At 35.3% G+C, this 18,723-nt stretch overlaps 1 protein-coding gene and 2 long non-coding RNA genes across 3 annotated transcripts; all 3 read right to left on the minus strand.

Moving 5' to 3' along the window:
• Positions 1-703: 703 nt before the first annotated feature.
• Positions 704-10,418, minus strand: LOC120328295 (RNA polymerase II subunit A C-terminal domain phosphatase SSU72-like). The gene is made up of 5 exons (XM_039394739.2): positions 10,287-10,418; positions 9,503-9,646; positions 4,526-4,665; positions 4,256-4,374; positions 704-1,879 (listed from the first exon to the last, which is right to left on the minus strand). Exons 1-5 carry the CDS (start codon positions 10,361-10,363, stop codon positions 1,778-1,780), a joined length of 582 nt encoding a protein of 193 aa, XP_039250673.1. The 5' UTR covers positions 10,364-10,418; the 3' UTR covers positions 704-1,777.
• LOC120328296 (uncharacterized) lies at positions 4,773-9,481 on the minus strand. Its single transcript, XR_013477254.1, has 3 exons — positions 9,036-9,481; positions 5,451-7,950; positions 4,773-4,897 (listed from the first exon to the last, which is right to left on the minus strand). It is a non-coding gene; the product is annotated as an uncharacterized LOC120328296 (long non-coding RNA).
• Positions 10,419-10,430: 12 nt separating the features above from the next.
• LOC144425085 (uncharacterized) lies at positions 10,431-11,699 on the minus strand. Its single transcript, XR_013477255.1, has 2 exons — positions 11,492-11,699; positions 10,431-10,972 (listed from the first exon to the last, which is right to left on the minus strand). It is a non-coding gene; the product is annotated as an uncharacterized LOC144425085 (long non-coding RNA).
• Positions 11,700-18,723: the final 7,024 nt, after the last annotated feature.

The following is an 18,723-nucleotide window of genomic DNA, read 5'->3' on the forward strand; positions in this document are numbered from 1 at the left end:
AAAAGATTATTTCTCGGGCTTGTACCAAATCTGTTTTTAGATATAATTTCCCAACTTTTCAATACGACCGACACCTTTATTCCGCGTTAGGTGATTGGTTAGTCATATTTTCGTTTTGAGCCTGCTTCTATTTATTTATTCCATTTTCACTATTGAGAAGAAAGCCTCACACAATTAGGTTGTAATTATTGCCGACGCAACATGCACGTGTCATTTGCCTTAGAAACGGAAACTCAACCTCAACACGTAATTTTTGTGGACGTTTGCTATCTCTCAAGAACGAGTACCTCAAATCCGTGTTTGTCTACAGATGAGTTCAAGTTGTAATTATTCTGCATCCTCTTCCACATTGTGGAACGAACACATAAAAATATTGAATCAAGTGTGGACTGTTGTTTCAAGTCAGTGTCCCAGAAATATACATTCCTGCAGCCTCAGGTCAGTAAACTAAAGGCAATATGGCTGGGTCGCGTGATTGTAATATGACGTCACAATAAACAAAAATGAGTGTATATGAGCAACACCCTTTGCCTGCTCGGAAGAAGTGGCTGGTTTAACTACAAACAGGTGGGAAAGATCGACGGAAAAAACTTCCCGCAGGCCGCACAAATTCCGCAAGTTGTCTCTGGCAGGGCTATAATCTGCACGACGATATATCATGACAAAAGAGTTGGGCTTGAGGTTACAAATATTATTGTAGAGATTTTCTGTATTGTCCTTTATTATTTAATAAAGCATTCACCATAAAGCAGTTAGCGTGCAACAAATACAAATGAATATTATAAAAAAGCATAAGAAAAGAAAATAGTCAAGAAAAGAGTATTATTATGGTGAGAACAATATACTGCGATCAACATGAAACAATCAGCCGAAAAAAGTCTCTTGTGTGTACAGTTGAGTATGATCAACGAAGCACAAATTTTTTCGTACATCTGATTGGAATAAAGTCGTGTTTTTTTGGGTACTCCCGTAGTGTGTGTACCCGGTTATTGGGGTTAGGCCATAATTTTACTCTGATTTTCCTTATTTTAGTTCTACTACGTGATCGGGGACTGTCTATGTGAGCCAAGTGATATACCCCTGTCCATAGGTTTCAGTCCATTTACACAACTTGAAGTAGGCGACAAAATTAGTTACCTCCATATTGGTACACACATTTCTGGAGCGCCGTTTGTTTGTCCGAGAGAATATTGGCAATATTTACAAGCACGGAGGGGGATTTAATTTACGAAAAGAAGCGAAATGAATGGTCGATTGGATGCCAATTTTATACCATTTAGAGCAGATTGTTTAGTAAATTTTATCGATCTTTATATTGGCAGAATTTCACACTTGATAATCAATACCCCATCGATAAAAGATAAACAAATGATTTTGCCGTGTTTCAATGAATTTAGATTTCGACTTTCTCTTTCGAGTCGAAAAGTTCAAAAGTTCAAGTCTTAAATAACCCGAAATGTGAATTAAATATAATTAGCAACAGAACAGTAGACCCTGCAGTTGATACAATTCAAAAATAGAACAAAACCCGTTAAACAATATTAAAAATAATCAGAAAACATACCGGAATTTTTTGATATTCCGGCCTTTTGTCATAATGAAAAACGGAAAACGCTTTTGCCGCTCCTCATGGTTCACAAAACTGTAAGTGTGCCAGATTTGATAAAAATGAAAGTGTTCATTTCCTCGCTGACTTTTTTATAGTTTATCAATAATCACAGTTCGTAGGGTTGAATTCGCACTTGTTCACTTTATACCAATGTCCTGTTTTCGTTCGTTAATAAAACTGCACTGAATGCATAATACATCTATTCGTTTTTTCTTCAAATTCTTGTAATAATTCATCCATATCGTTATCGATATCATCAGATGCTTCAATCTAAAATATAAATAAAACTTGAAATGAGTTTGTTATAAATCTCTACGTGACTTACGACAAAATAAAAAAAACTCATTTATCTGAGCTTTGGCTACCGATACTTGAATTACTAGAGATATATAAAAAAATACAAAATTACTAATAAATTTATAGTATTCCAAAAACGAAACTATGTTTAGGTAATATCCCGATAACAACAGTCGTCAAATATTCTCAACAGTACAATAACCTAACTATATTGGGTTAAGCCCGATGTCTCATCCAATCTGGTGCCTACAGCGCCCCACTCATATTTCAAAATATCGTGTAGGATGTGCTGAATCGGGTCCTTACAGATCCCAATTATTTCAATGTAGACGTCACTTAGCTGCCGTTTGAACCATATTACGTTTGATAAATATTATCGGAAATAGATATAACGATCAAATAGGTTTGGTATGTGGTTTAATTACTGTTGATGGTGACATATATTATGTCTAGCTCATTATCAGCTGACAATATAGATTGCTTTATATGGTTATGGTATCCAATGGTGCTTTATTATTATGAAAACCGTGTTTATGGACATAACGATGATAATATTTTGGTTGCGTGAAGTGTGTTTGATTATTCAATTGTAATATATCAACTTCATACGGAAGAATGCAAAAATCTATCAATTTAGCGCCGAAAAGAAACTTGGTTATATGATTTACAGCAATGAAATTAAAAAAAAAAGTATCACATAAATCCCATTTAAGTTTTATTTTTATAATTATAACGCAAATGCACCTGTCTGCGTCAGTTCAATGATATTATTGATGGTTCAGATCAAAATAGGTGTGAGCGATAAGTAACTTGAGGTCTCTGGTTTCATATTACATCGAATTTAGTAGACAATCTAATTGGCTAGAGCTAGGCGATCGACGTTAATTAAAGCAGCACTGTGACAAACGACGGTAAAATATAATAACATTTTCCAGTAAGACGCAATAATATACATACAAGTCGAAGTTACGACAGAAACAGCTGGACAGGAGCGAAAGGTAATACATTATATTTGATCAAGCGTATTACAGGTATAACCATGTGATGAGGTTGGTGAAATATCAAAACTTAAAAAGGAAACTTATTCTGAATAACACACCGCCGTGCAATATGACGTATTGCTGATAATTAGGCCTCGATGACAAATGAGAACTGAATGAATCATAATATTGACGTCTTAATTATGATAAACGTATACGCAAAGCAATGTTATCGTAATAAATGATTTGCTAATAGGTTGCGTTAAAAGTGAAATTCGTCATTATATTGGCCACGTTCTATAATTTTGTTCATAATCCTACAAACGTAAACACGAATCCTACAGACACGAGTATATCTCGCCATCAGAATGTTCTATATGTCGAGTTAGTTATTTTCTGAAAATACAGAAAAAAATAAGTGTTTTTCTAAACCACGCCTGAGTCAATCGGCTTTAGAAGCCCGGAGATCAGCGTACACAACTCGATTATCAGAGACTTTACAAATCTCACTCTATCTGGGCACCACTTTGTTTTCTGATGTGAGACATTAGGTTGAATCATTTTGGTCATATTGGACTCTGCAGCAGAAACAGTTCTCATCCCAAACAGCAACAATCCACGTTTTTGAGTCCAATCGAATTTTACTTTTTCGTTTAATTTATGTCATCAAAACACCTCAGAAAACAGCGCCTCATCGCTATACCCATAAAAAACAATCCACAAGTCCACCTGGTGTCCAGTAATGAAATTCCCACCTTGAGCAAATTCCAGGCAATACGCAGTCCCCGTGGTAAACGAACAATAAGTATTAGAATATATATATGATTTATACCAGAAATTGCATGTATACTCATGAGAGACGACTGACTTACCTCAACGGATGTATGGCGTACAATTTAGGAAGTCAACTCGTGTGTTGCTCACGAGGATGTAGGGTAGATTTTTTGCTGTGACAGTGTTGGCCAGTTCTATAACTTTACTTGAAAATATAATGGAGCATTTTTCTCAGATGCGTATTTAAGATTCTATTACAGAAACTCGTTGTGGTCGATCATCAAATGTGAATGTATATTTATGTGGTTATGTGTAATGTTTAGGTATTTTGAATTTTGTGTGTTTTTTTATTTTGTGTTGGCATGTGATCATGACAAATTGTATTGCCTATTCTCGCACCATACGCATGGGGAAATGGCCACCTGCGACTAAATTTGATATACCCTCTCATATGATTTGAATCGAGTGCTCTCTCAGTTCTAATACAGTAGTTTATATTTATGGAAATTTTATCTGAAGGTATTGACTCCATTTGGTTAGATACTGATACAGCAAATGTTTCAATGAAACAACACCGGTTTCGACCGGTACGAACCAGTTTCGCGAGTTCACAGACGACAAAGGCTCCTATTGTTGCTTCTTCATGATTGTCTTGAACGTCAAAATTAATGATGTGAACCGGTTCCATTGTCTCTTGCTCTCTGTTGTTAAAATCTGAAACGAGTGAACGGATATGGAATTGGTAATTAGTTTGTGGGTGTATCTTGTTTGGAAAGGTTCAAACACGAAGGGTCAAAATGGTACATTGGCCGTACACGTACTTAAGTTTAAAAAAATCGAAAACAAAACGATGAAAGAGGCAAACCTTCCATAATTTGGTCGTAAACCCTCTCTTCAACAGATACAACGACGTCAAACTTTCCATCAAAATCTTGGAATCTTTGCGGCGTTTCTTTGATTCGACGATTGCGATCCAACATATGAAGAACACCGTTTTGTGTGTATCTTTTTATAAGTATCAGTTAAGGAATTTCGAGAAAAAAAAGATGATAAAAATAATTCGATAAATAAAATGAGGGAAAAAATATTAACAGACAAATCGGACAAACAACAAAAAATTTCACGACACCAGAAAAAGCAAAGCGATAATGCGGGTTTTTGGTCACCACTCACGAGCGCCCCTCGGTAGACAATAACCAATAAATTGTATCCACATTTGAAAACCTCCATTACCAAACTGTAATAGAAATGAATCGCAGCTTCAGATTGCGTTACAGTGGGAAAATATTGAATGGATTAGTGTAACACGATTTTTGAAGCGAAACACGTAGCAGGCTGGGTGAATTCATATTTATACCAGTAAATAGTGACGGCAGAAATGTGGTCAAAGCGTGTAACATCAATTCCTACCAAAACGCGCTCAACACATCTAATATGGTATCAAAACTAGATGCCGAAAGTCAAAGATTTTCAATGTCACAGTGGTCTATCATCCATACTTCTGCGGATACGACTCTCCAGTACAACGAGCGCCCACGTCTATCACATTTCAACATCCGCTAGATGGCGCATCAGTAGTGCGTCAAAAAATTACGTTAAACTTTTTGCTGGATTTTTCTTCACATTTACTGATCGAAAAGCCGACACAATACAAAACCTAAATAGCGACACAGTCTCAAGTCCATTGCCGGGCGTAGCAGGGCCATCCGCTCAGCCCTAACAATTGTTTGGGTGGAGTTCTCCACTCCGCTCCCATCATTAAACACCCGAAATACATAAAATACAAATACCTCCACGCAGGGAACTTGCATTGAAATATGACGTTTTCTATTTCAACATACCTAAAACACAATACCAGTTTATTTACAAAAACAAATTCCGCACGCTGACTTCAAGTTGCCTTGCCCATCCTGTAAATACAAAATTTAGAAGTTAAAATACGAAGTGGGACACTATATGTTAAGGTCACAAGAGATCAATTTTTCCTTGCTCTATGCTTTTTCGTGGATCCGTATGCATATATTGCGAAGATGCTAAAGCGAGATTCTGTTAGTGTGTGTGTGTTGGTGCAAAAAAATTGTCGAATCAAATACTTGGGTCGATTAAGGATTTTACATATATGCCGGGAGATGAAAGACAACGAGGCCTACCTACACTTGATAGGCCAGTTTCGAAAATGGTAAAACAGTTTTTTGTCCAACAGCTAAGAGCCCAGCAATACTCTCGCACATATTAATCCCACACAAAATACCAAACAGCGAACTCATGCAGGATGAACAGCGGTTCGATGGGAATCGTATTCTAATACTCTCAGTTAGAAGTCGGAACTAAAGGCATTGATAACCAATCCCATTCATCGAACCATTCTGATTCCACAATTAGCTGATAAAACTTGCGCCTAACTGTCATTGCTCAATTTTAGAAGCAATTTAACGCTTAATATGTCTGATTGGCACAATACACGATTTCATTAAAGGGCGAGGAGTTTGATAAGCCGCAGAAAATGAGCACCACGCTGCATTAACCAGAATAGGGTAAATCAAAGCGGTTTTGGTCGGAAACCCCACTCTTGGAAACCATTTTCAAACCTTAGAGAAAAAGTGGGATACAACCAGCCAATTAATTATTTGTCGCTCGTCGATACATTATTTGAATGACACTTCAATGCAATTCTGTGCCACATACTTGCCTGTGAGAGAGCACTTTGTCGCTTGCGATTGCAGCGACCTAAGAATCGGAATTACACTGCTGCGCTGGGCTCGACTTAATCAGAGCAACAATTCGTCAAATATAACAATATTCCACCAGTCCTCGTAAGTTACGCAACCACAATGCACGACCCTAGTTGCACTTCTCAGCACAAAAAATTACAACCCAAATCACAGATTAAATTTGTATTATACATAATCACTTGTTATGCAGTCGAATGTACTCAATTATTAGAATGACGTGGAAATCATCGCCAGAGAACATTTTAAAATATAGTCCATGCATTACCGTCGGATGTATTCAGGCGCGATGATAACTACCCCGACCAATCAATAAGATTTTCATATTTATCCCGGGGGATAGGAAAGCCGAGATTAGTTAGCCAGTTATTTGTTCCCGGTAGAATGGGCTGGATACACCAAAAAGGCACAACAAATAATTATTCATAATTCGCAAACCTGATAATCCTATTCTTGTACATGGAGGGTCCAAAACAGTAAAGGGTGTGTATCAGGAATTCTTTACAAAACGTATGATCGAGTTGAAATCTGCAACAATCTTCAATCACGCTGACGTGTAACCAAACTCCGACCAACGAAAAAGCTAAACGATATCCTACATATAAAGTATTAGCCTGGTATTTTCAGCATGATGTATCCATCAACGGGCGCAAACTTATCCATCTCTCATGGGTGAGATGAAGGCACAGAAAAACAGATCCCATACAAGACTACCTTTGGCCCAAATAATAAGTATTCGAATGAGTGACATATGAAATAATTGTGCGCATGGATGTTACGAGACTTGAAATGTATTGAAGTTACATCTTTGTATTACATTTTTTACTTTCATATACTGAGCAGTCTTTGAAACTTGTAAAAATGATCATATCCTTGCTATTAAATCTCTCCTACGACAAAGGGTTCCAATCTTCACTAATCATTAAGGAATAGCTCAGCAGATTTTCAGATAAACTTGAATATTAAGTTGCACGAACATGATTATGAACGTCCCCAAAGACGACTCAAGATACAGATACACTTTTATCGTATTGACTATGTGTTTAAATTCTGATTATTTAGCCATATAAAATAATCATGGTCATATATTTGGCCAATTTTCGCTCGTTTCCCATGCGGATAAAACTAAAGGTTAATTTTTAATTTAGTTTTAATCAGACGTTAGGACTACGATCAAGGTTTTGGTTTTGGGAAATCAAAGATGGATAATGTGCTTTGAATGACTGGAAACCACGGTCTTACCACATATCCTAGTCAAAAATAACATTTTATTTACGAAGTATGATTCCGAGAAAGCGATGCTTGCAGTACGACCTATTCGGCTATTCCTCAATACAAATAACTCTGCCTCAATCATAAAAAAAGCGATTTCGTTGGTCAGAGTTGGTTGGCCGAACCTTCAGCTGTCAATGCTATAATAATTTCAACAAGGCCTACAACTGGTCTAAGAAATCTAGTCAGGCTAATCTATAAACCACAATTTTGTTGAATAGCTAGATGACAAACAATGCTGCAGTATGGTTCCATCAAGTGAGTACAAATTCTTTGTCAGGTTTATGATCTGAAAAAAAGGATGCAGATAACAATGACATGTAAAGCAGTGAGCTGAGTAAAGCAGACCAAAACAAGTTCTCGTACAATATACCCTAATAAAACAGAACCCAGGTCATTTGGAACATATTCTAAATTAGTGTTTCCCCGGCACATGGGTGTGACCTAAAACTGGGGCGCCTAAAAATCCTGGGCACCTTGTTTTTTCAACAGTCAGTAGTCAGTTGTTGATTTTATTTTCCAGTGGATTTTAGGTATCACAGCATGAAAACTTGGCAACATCTATTTTGTTTATTAAGTGCCATGATTTCAAAAACCTGCCCATTGCAAACAAGCAATTTTCTCACTTTTCTGTAGTTTCTGGGCAATAAATGTCAAATGATCCTCTTATATTTGTCACTAATTTTGCGGCCATGAAAACAATACATGTCGTTTAGTATGTGAGAATATCCTTGAGTAGCAAGATTTCACCAAATTTATTTATTTCTTCAAATTTGAGTGGACTGAAAAAAGGTTGGGAACCACTGTTCTAGACAAGAGAAGACTTATCCTATAAAATAATATCCTCCATGACAAAAAAATAGGTCATTGGGAACATGGTCTAACGAGAACATATCTTTTGTACCAAGCGTCACAGATTACTGAAAATTTTGGGTTTATTCATATACAAACATAAATTCAAGTGTTGAGGTGTTAAATAAATTTTCGTAAATTTGAAACATTTATGGGTCGCTTTTTTCAGGTTACCAAAGATTTATCTTGATAAAATAATAAGGTGTTAGTTATCCATGACCAAAAATATATCCACTTCGACAATATTGGGCTCTCCACAATATGATTAGAACGAGACCAGAATCAAATTCAATGCCAAAAAAATACTAAATGAACGCACCAGTCTTTGCATAACAATAGATTTCAACATACATCAGGATGTAGCGAGTGTATGAACAACAAAACATGGAATAGCGATGTTCAAACGTATATATATACCAAAAAGATATACCGGTATATGATATAAAAGACTAATATGAATTTCTAAATTTGATAACAAGAGCAAAATCATGAAATGTCTTTGTACAAATAACAGATACTTACCTATACAAAACTATATAATTCAAGCAGAAAGTTCTAATTCAATTCGCCAAGGGCTTCCATCACATATCAATGTCACGTGGATAGTAACCGCTTCTAGTAGTAGTTCTCGTGCAAGATATTCTCTATCTGATATTCGCCAAGATTACAAAGAACACATCTGAATTGAAATGATAAAATTTGTAACAATTATTGATAAACAATTGTAGCATATATTTTTTTTAAAACGGCAAAACAAAAACACTCAACATTCATAAATAAACATGTAAAAAGTGAAAATAAAATACTCCAATAACATAATTAAAAAATCTTCAAAAATAAGGAAGAAATTTAACATTATGTTATTGTGTACTTCTACGAGCATTTTTGTTATACACAATCCTTCCTGATATATCTGATAAAAACTCTGGATTCTCCGATTGTTACAGCCATAATGTGCAGAGTTGATAATATTTTAAATAAAAGGATACAGGTTGAAATCTTTGTTTGCTAATTCTTTATAGATATCGTCATATCTTGTGTCAAATGGGTAGACGTTAGGTTTGTCTGCTGAAGGTCCTGGAAGTTTCACTTGGTTACCAGTGCCGAACGACTGCACATTGAATCCCTTTTTTCTGTTAACAAGATAATATAGTTCCTTGGTTTCTTCAAATCAATAAATAAAAATATTCGCATCATTGAGATGCTTTGTGTGGTGTACTGGCGTCACATCTAGATTTATGAGTTCAAGTAATAAATAAATTTTCTTCAATTTGTAAGTTCTGTTTGATTGATTCAACCAACGTTTAGTTTCTGGGTTACAGAATTGCTTGAAGGATAATCTAAAGTTGGTCGCTAGAAAAGCAGACAATTTGAAGGTCAGATGACATCACGAAGAAAAGTATAGGTGTGGGTTGAATTGGAATGATATCCCACAAGGTAACCTTCAAAAAGCTGCACGAGCTCGGATTTCTAGGTTAAGAGTCTTAACTTAAGACACTTTTCTGGAGTGCACGGGCAACATTTTGAGCATCCATGGGTGGAATATAACATACGGTAGGTCTTTAAAAAACTTGGTAAAAGTTATTCTTTGCAAAAATAAAAGCTGTTGACACATTTTATGGTTAGTGATCACCCTGTATATTGGTGCTGCTGTGATCGACTAACAGTGGACATGACAATATAAAATATATATAATAATACGCTGCTAGTTTGAAAATGTAGATAGAACAATATTTAGAAGTTGGTTCAAAGACTATAACCAGGAATTCATACTTCATAAATCTGTGTGCTTCCATACTTCTGTTCATATTACTTGAACATACTACAGCAAACTTCAACTTTGATGACATTTTTGTTATGTTTCTTCAGTGATCACAATGTAAAATTAGGACAATTATATATAATCTGTTGAAAATAAAAAATACTGCATCATTTAGATTTATTTGGTACAGAATAGTTTGAAATTGATGGAAACAAAATGGGAAAAATTATAATCTGAAAGCCCTGACTTGCCAATCATCTGTTTGAATTAAACATCACAAACTATTCTATTGTGAGAGATATAAAAACAAATGTTTTTGAGGCTGCATAGGAAACAAGACAATATTATAAACAGAGCAGTTAGAGGTCAATCTGAACAAAATTTTGTGTACCAATTGTAGTATGACCAGAATGACATTTAGCATATACAAGTATCTATGAGTGAGCTGATGTATAACACTCAAGGTCTAGGTGATCGATTTGGAGGGTTAAAGTATACAAGAGCGTTGGAAAGAATGCATCAACTTGAAACTTATTGGTTATACTTATGGATTGCTATTGAATAGATCTACTGGTATTTTAGGATGAGCGAAATTCTACAAAATTAGGTACAGTATAATAAAGTAAAAATCGTATACAAAAATTAAGTTCAATAATTCTGAATCTTCATTCAAGATAGTCTATATCTTCACTTGTACCTGTAAAATGCCAATACAATCATATCGCAAATTTATTTATATTTTGGCCATTGTCTACATCGTCCAAATAAATTGCCTGTGTGAAAAATGATACCCCAATCCAATAATGAATTTTTTGACATTATCAAAATAGTCATATAATGAAAAAGAATTGTGCTTAAGTTAATAATATGGTATTTATTAAGTTTTCTTTTTTTCTATGACTAAAAAGCTACGGTACCGGTACCCTGGTACCAGGTATTATCCCAATTTGACCAGATCATTGTTATATTAATCAATTTTTTTGATTCAGGGAAACTTTTACAAATAATTTTATGCAAATTCTACCATAAAAACTTTCCACTCACTACAGCACTAAGAAAGTGAAAAACCAAAACAAAAATAATGTGGCAAGAAAGTGTATATACAGATATCTGGATATATATGCACCATTCAGTCATAGCTCCGTACTAGGCTAGTACAGTAGTACGGTACAGTAATAGTACAGAACACTGTTCAGAGAACAGTACGTACCGGTACCGGGTAACGGTATACCGTACTGGTATACCGGTACCAGTACGGTATACAGTTTCCATCACCGGTTTTCTTGAATTTTGCCTTGTTTCCTTTTTTTGAAGAAAAAACAACATGACCAGTCATCGGCAAAACTCACGGTGCTAGTACTCACAGACTTAATCCGAAGTCACAACGAAAAAAACCTAACGAATTATCGGCACTAGTACCGGTATCCCACAGTTGTCACAAAACAAATAAAACGCAATGACAGAATTAGTTTCTATCAATGTCGACAGAGGGCCAAAATGGAATTGTGGGTAGCCTAACAAACTAACTATTTTTGCTCTCGGGCACAGGAGGTGATAACATCCACAAGAGGTCTGTAGAAAGCCTTAAAATATGTATACCGTAAGCTCTCATATAAATTAAAAATATTATTCAGGTATTCTTAACACAAAGCACCAAACGTGACCATCGAGACAAACTCTATTTTCTAAATTCCAACGGCAGATGGATGGACATGGAAGTCATCATACAAGAATAAAATATCAATCACACAATAAAACGCATATACACCAGGAAACAAAATTCTTAATAAAAAAAAGAAACAAACCTAATCATGGCCAATGAGAATATAAACGAATAGGTCGTGTCAAAGTCTGTAAAGAGCCTGAAAAACGGATTCGTTCGAATAATACAAAAACAAAATTACAAAGTAGAGAATTACGAGATTTTCAAATGCCGGTATACGGAATATGAAAACAGATATTCATTTGCTTTTAAATAACACATTTTCATTTGAAAAAAAAACTGCTAAACATAGATTATTCAAAATTGACCATATCAACTAGGTAAAAAAAATTTCGCGCTATTGAATAGTTCTCATTTTGAGGGGAGGGCTTATATTAAAATCACTTTTAAAAGTGAAAATTTGTCACCGCAGGTCGGCACTCACAGAATACGCTTAGGATTGCAGAGCATATGAACAGCTTTAAAACCAGGTTTGAATCTCGATAATTGGCTAGTTAAATATAGATGAAGTGCATAAGAGAGAGAGAGAGAGATTTATTTCGTCAACCAGAAAAAAACAGTCATAATAATAAATAAATAATGGCTATAAAAAAGTACGCTTTTTTCGGTATAGACTGGAAGGAGCGATACGACCATGCGGTCATCGAAGTCAGCCCCCTCCAAGTTTACGCTGATAAATTCACAGTAAAATATGATTATTAGAAATGGTTGAAGTTCACGACACAAAATTTGAAAAAACAAACAAACAAAAATGAAGTAAATAAAAGTAATTAATTTTTTTCCGTGAAATCAATTTTTGAATGATGAGTTTTGTAAAATGAAACAGTTTGGGCAGATTTTCAACTATTACACTATTATTTGAAAGTGAGGAGTAAGACCCACAAATAAAAAAAACAATTTTGGCTATTGGACTACTATACTCAATGTAGATTTGGACACATAACAATTGTTCGAATCAGCAAGGGGCCAGCCTTACATGTACGAATGAATTTCAGGAGATAAACAACATGGTCCTCATGTAAAACAATTGTTTCAAGAGAGGAATCAACCTTCCAACGAGAAATCGGTCAGAGACCGAGGAATTATCGATCAAAAGACAGGGGATCCCCCAAAAAAGCGCTCTTACTCCATAGTGACAACTTGTGTCCCATCACTTATTGATTAATAACTCGCTAATTATACGATATACTTCGCCCAAAATCAATAGGTTTCTGGTCCGAGATATGATGAAAGCACATGAAAAATCTGGAACAGATTCAATCTCGTTTTCGTGAGATATCGCGTGCATCTAACAGACAGACAGACAGACAAATACCTATCAACATACTTACCGATAAAAATCGATAAGTAACAAGAAAATTTTTTGGCAAATAGGTGACTGAAAAATTATTATATACCCAAATTAAGAAACAATTTTGGTAAACATACGATCGATAGTCATATATATAAATACAATTTAGGTTGAATAACTATTATTAGTAAGCCTTTCAAACAAGACAACAACTGTGGCCTATTAAAAACTTAAACCCAATATTTAAATAGGTAAACGATGACTATTATTTGGAGCAGCAATAAATCAGCCTGACAAATAAAAGGCAGTTTCTGCAAATATACAAGTAGCCCTCATATATAAGTATAAGTGTTGAAGATTTAACATTAAAAGTGAACAATGAAATATTTGCGAGCAAGAATCAGATTGTGAGCTAGCGAAATAAAGTCTACCAAAGCATGTCGGGTATTTTGGGATAAGGCAAACACGCCATACGTGCCCCAGTATGCATTGTGTGAATTCTAACGTAAATCAGAACTTTACTGGTATTTAAGTTTGCGACCCGCCATGATTTTACTCGTGGGAAGCGGGCTCGCGAACATAAAAAGGTTGGGCAGGCCTGCGTAGGAAAAATATTTCAATACTTCTAATCATAGCAAAAAGTTTGACTATATTGAGAGTGCCATCTTAGGTTGCGTATACAATCTGGTTCTCGCATGTTCGAAACATCATATGGGAATTACCCTTAGCCAATTTTATCCTAGTATTAAATTTTATATATATGCGGCCCGCGTCGTGTTTGAGATTTCTCCAGTAAAAAAACTAAAATAGTATGATGTCAACTATGGGTTTTATCGTGTTATTTAACATCAAGAGTCCGATACAACAAACTGTTAAAAGTAAAACAAAAATTCCCCCCGTTATTCCACTTTACCACGTTCATATTTTGTTCTATTGTAATAATCAAATTGTAAATTCAACCATTCTATTCCGCGTTTTTATTATGACGAAATAAACAAGTTTCGGTCAGATCATGGAAGTGTGCAGTTGTGAATCATTATTTGATTACGAATCACAAATTATGTGCAGTTAACGCCAAACTAGATTATTATGAACTTATGAATCATTACAAAGGGAAAAATACCATGTTTATACTGAAACAATTTCTCACGAAAAGGTAACGGAAATAAAATTTTCACTGATGAAACAAAGAATTTTTTTTCAGACACAAACAAAACTTGTGAAGATTCGATGAAAGCAAGCTTTGCCATGAGTGAGATGATTGCAAAATCGTCGCGTCCTTTCGTTGAGGGAAGCTTTATTAAAAAGTGTATGTTGAAGGCTTGTGAAATGATTTTTTAACAATGAGTGTTAACAAATCAGCCTTTTGCACACGACTAACAGACGAGAGTTTTTATGCTGTCTAAAGACCAGCAAACTAACGCAAAATCAGGCCAACCATCGAGTCTCACCGCTACAAAACGGTGCCAAATATCCAACACAAGTAAACGAATATGTTTCATGTCTCGCTTGGTGTAAGATTCAAGGGTAATCTAACAAATATATTCAGATTTACTTAGTTAATTTTTGTATATAATTTCTTAGCCGCGTCGTCAATAAATTTCATAAAATGGCCCGCGACATATTTTGAGTTGGAGACCCCTGCCTTAAGAGGACCTAGTCGATAGCAAGAAATTTCTCCTACACGTTTTAAATGATTAATCTAAAGCGTGAGAGAGGGAAAGGTTCAATTACCTGAAATAACGTGAAATTACACCACGATTCATATTTTGTATATTTAAAAATCTCGTAATTCTCCACTTTGTAATTTTGTTTTTGATAAATGAAAATTAAAGACATCCCCCAAAATAAGCCCTAGTGATATTTAAAAAAAAAAGGAAAAAAGACCCTGTCTTATTTTCGAGAAAACGCGGTAGCTAGTTTGATACAAAAAAGTAAGTATCAGTGTGGTAAAAAAAAGGAACATTTTTGAATCTGTTGTAAAAAGCCTCCCCCCACCAATGCAAATATGCGAAAGTTCGAAAAAACATCCCTGTTACGTTTTAAAATAAATAAAAAAACAAGTACAGATAGTCTAGTCCAGCGGTTCCCAACCTTTCTACCCTGGCGGATCGGTGAAATTAAATAAAATGTACTCGCCGACCGGCAAAATTAAAATAAGTGAAACAGAAAATAATAACATATATTTGCGTAATATAGTGCAATGTCGGGCACTCACTATGCTTCTAGAAAAAAAAAAGGATAACTAAAAAACATTTCACATGAAGAAAAAACTATCAAATAACGTGCTGGCCAAAATTGAAATCGGTGTAATAAAATAATAACATAAATTTGCGTAATAAAGTGCAGTGCTGGTCACCCATTGTGCGTAGAAAGAGCACACAGAAAACATCTCACATAATAAAACATGTACATGCCAAATCATGTACTGTAGTGAGAATTTTGCTGCTGCTGTTTTGTTCAAAGGGTTCATCAAAAAAGGACATCAAAAAAGGGTTTTGCAACACGTAGGTCTGCAGCGGTTCAGTCTTTGCTCCGTTTTATTTAAAGCTAGTGATGAAAAAGTTTTTCGTACACGTAACTTGTTGAAAATTGGGACAACAGCTTGATTACTTAGCGTTGGGTATTTGTTATCAGAAGAGCTCAAGAATTGTGACAATGACTCTTTTATTAAATCTAGACTGTAAAGTAGAGGTTTTATCGGGTTCATCATATTCATCCCTCTGCAGTTGATCGACGCCCCAAACAAAATGAATTTATATCAACCATCGAGTCTCACCGCTACAAAACGGTGCCAAATATCCAACACAAGTAAACGAATATGTTTCATGTCTCGCTTGGTGTAAGATTCAAGGATAATCTAACAAATATATTCAGATTTACTTAGTTAATTTTTGTATATAATTTCTTAGCCGCGTCGTCAATAAATTTCATAAAATGGCCCGCGACATATTTTGAGTTGGAGACCCCTGCCTTAAGAGGACCTAGTCGATAGCAAGAAATTTCTCCTACACGTTTTAAATGATTAATCTAAAGCGTGAGAGAGGGAAAGGTTCAATTACCTGAAATAACGTGAGATTACACCACGATTCATATTTTGTATATTTAAAAATCTCGTAATTCTCCACTTTGTAATTTTGTTTTTGATAAATGAAAATTAAAGACATCCCCCAAAATAAGCCCTAGTGATATTTAAAAAAAAAAGGAAGAAAGACCCTGTCTTATTTTCGAGAAAACGCGGTAGCTAGTTTGATACTAAAAAGTAAGTATCAGTGTGGTAAAAAAAGGAACATTTTTGAATCTGTTGTAAAAAGCCTCCCCCCACCAATGCAAATATGCGAAAGTTCGAAAAAACATCCCTGTTACGTTTTAAAATAAATAAAAAAACAAGTACAGATAGTCTAGTCCAGCGGTTCCCAACCTTTCTACCCTGGCGGATCGGTGAAATTAAATAAAATGTACTCGCCGACCGGCAAAATTGAAATAAGTGAAACAGAAAATAATAACATATATTTGCGTAATATAGTGCAATGTCGGGCACTCACTATGCTTCTAGAAAAAAAAAAGGATAACTAAAAAACATTTCACATGAGGAAAAAACTATCAAATAACGTGCTGGCCAAAATTGAAATCGGTGTAATAAAATAATAGCATAAATTTGCGTAATAAAATGCAGTGCTGGTCACCCATTGTGCGTAGAAAGAGCACACAGAAAACATCTCACATAATAAAACATGTACATGCCAAATCATGTACTGTAGTGAGAATTTTGCTGCTGCTGTTTTGTTCAAAGGGTTCATCAAAAAAGGACATCAAAAAAGGGTTTTGCAACACGTAGGTCTGCAGCGGTTCAGTCTTTGCTCCGTTTTATTTAAAGCTAGTGATGAAAAAGTTTTTCGTACAAGTAACTTGTTGAAAATTGGGACAACAGCTTGATTACTTAGCGTTGGGTATTTGTTATCAAAAGAGCTCAAGAATTGTGACAATGACTCTTTTATAAAATCTAGACTGTAAAGTAGAGGTTTTATCGGGTTCATCATATTCATCCCTCTGCAGTTGATCGACGCCCCAAACAAAATGAATTTATATTACAATGACAAAGTCTTTGCTAATTTGGCACCAGGCTCAAAATTCTGCTGTGCAACACCTGGAAAATATCTCAGCGGCCCATGTATTTATTGCGCGTCTCGTGACCACCTGCAGGGTCGGAACAAGTTCATATCTTGCTGGATGTCAATGCGAAGCTATGGAATATACTGTTCTTTACTGTTTTCGAGTTTAAACACGGAAATATTCATAACTTTTTATTTGGATGGTAATAATAATCAAAAAAGCATGCAGAATGGAAAAATTACTCATGCTGATTCAGGTTTCGAAATCTTGGGAGATTTGACGGAGCACTTTGGTGATGAATCGGAACCGAAAAGTGTGAATACTCGGCGTCGGCGCCACGACGTCGCCGGGCCGCACTTATCAAACAGCAATATGACGGCAGAAAAGAAATTGAGTAATAAACCAACATATGTAACTTCTTCGTCATCGGTAAAGCAGTTTAAGCAAAAATAAAAGAAAGAATTGAAATTTCTCGCAGACCGGCAAAAAAGCTTCGTGGGCCGGCGGTTGGGAACCACTGGTCTTAGTCGACTGTCCATATATTTGAGCTCTCCTGTTATTGTAGCTGATTAGCTTAAATGTTACAGATGGTCCGCCAACGCCATCGATCAGGGTTGCCAGATCCCAGCGGTCAAAAAATGCCTAATCAAGACATATAAAAAGCCAACAATTTTACTAAGTACAAAACCCCCATGGTTTGTCCGATTTTAAGCCCTTGGCACAATACTGATGCTGATGAGGAGTGAGCCACACAAATGTCTTTTCCCATTGAAAGTTGTATTTTCGGTCGATATCATGGCGATTTCCACTTCAGTGGGATCGAAGGTTTAAAAATAATTAATTGAATGATAGCACCAGAATCTACATTTAACACAATACAGTCAAGCTGTCAACCACAATAAACAATATACAACTACGAATGTAGTAGTAGTGGTATTTATTGTATCCTACACTGGCATCTAATATGAAAAAGTTTAAAAAATTAAAAAAACAAATAAAAAGAAATATTGAGCGGACAGCAATATTTTACCATTTAATATATACAATACAGGGTGCTGCTTCAGTATGTGATATACCTACATGTTTCTACTCAAACATGTGATATACCCATTGTAGTTATATACACCAATGGATACACCTTAAAAAATTTTACTACTGAAAAATTTTCAATATAAACCATCAATTTTATTAAAAAATTATCTAACCACGTGTCGCTTACAGGTGGTCTACTGATAGCTAATTCAGTATTTAAGCGTAGTTAATTACATCGTTCGCGAGAAAATTTTGATTACTGCAATTAAACTAAAGCTCCACATCAGGC

The sequence above is a fragment of the Styela clava genome, chromosome 7 (assembly GCF_964204865.1).
Source record: "Styela clava chromosome 7, kaStyClav1.hap1.2, whole genome shotgun sequence".
NCBI lineage: Eukaryota > Metazoa > Chordata > Ascidiacea > Stolidobranchia > Styelidae > Styela > Styela clava.

Excerpts from the sequence above, each read along its gene's own strand:
- LOC120328295 (XM_039394739.2), bottom strand. The coding sequence starts at position 10,363 with ATGTCATCAAAGTTGAAGTTTGCTGTAGTATGTTCAAGTAATATGAAC. Across the intron at positions 9,647-10,286 it reads GAAGCACACAGATTTATGAA|AAAAAAGGGATTCAATGTGC; the intron begins GTATGAATTCCT and ends TCTTGTTAACAG. Across the intron at positions 4,666-9,502 it reads GCAAACAAAGATTTCAACCT|ATACACACAAAACGGTGTTC; the intron begins GTATCCTTTTAT and ends ACTTATAAAAAG.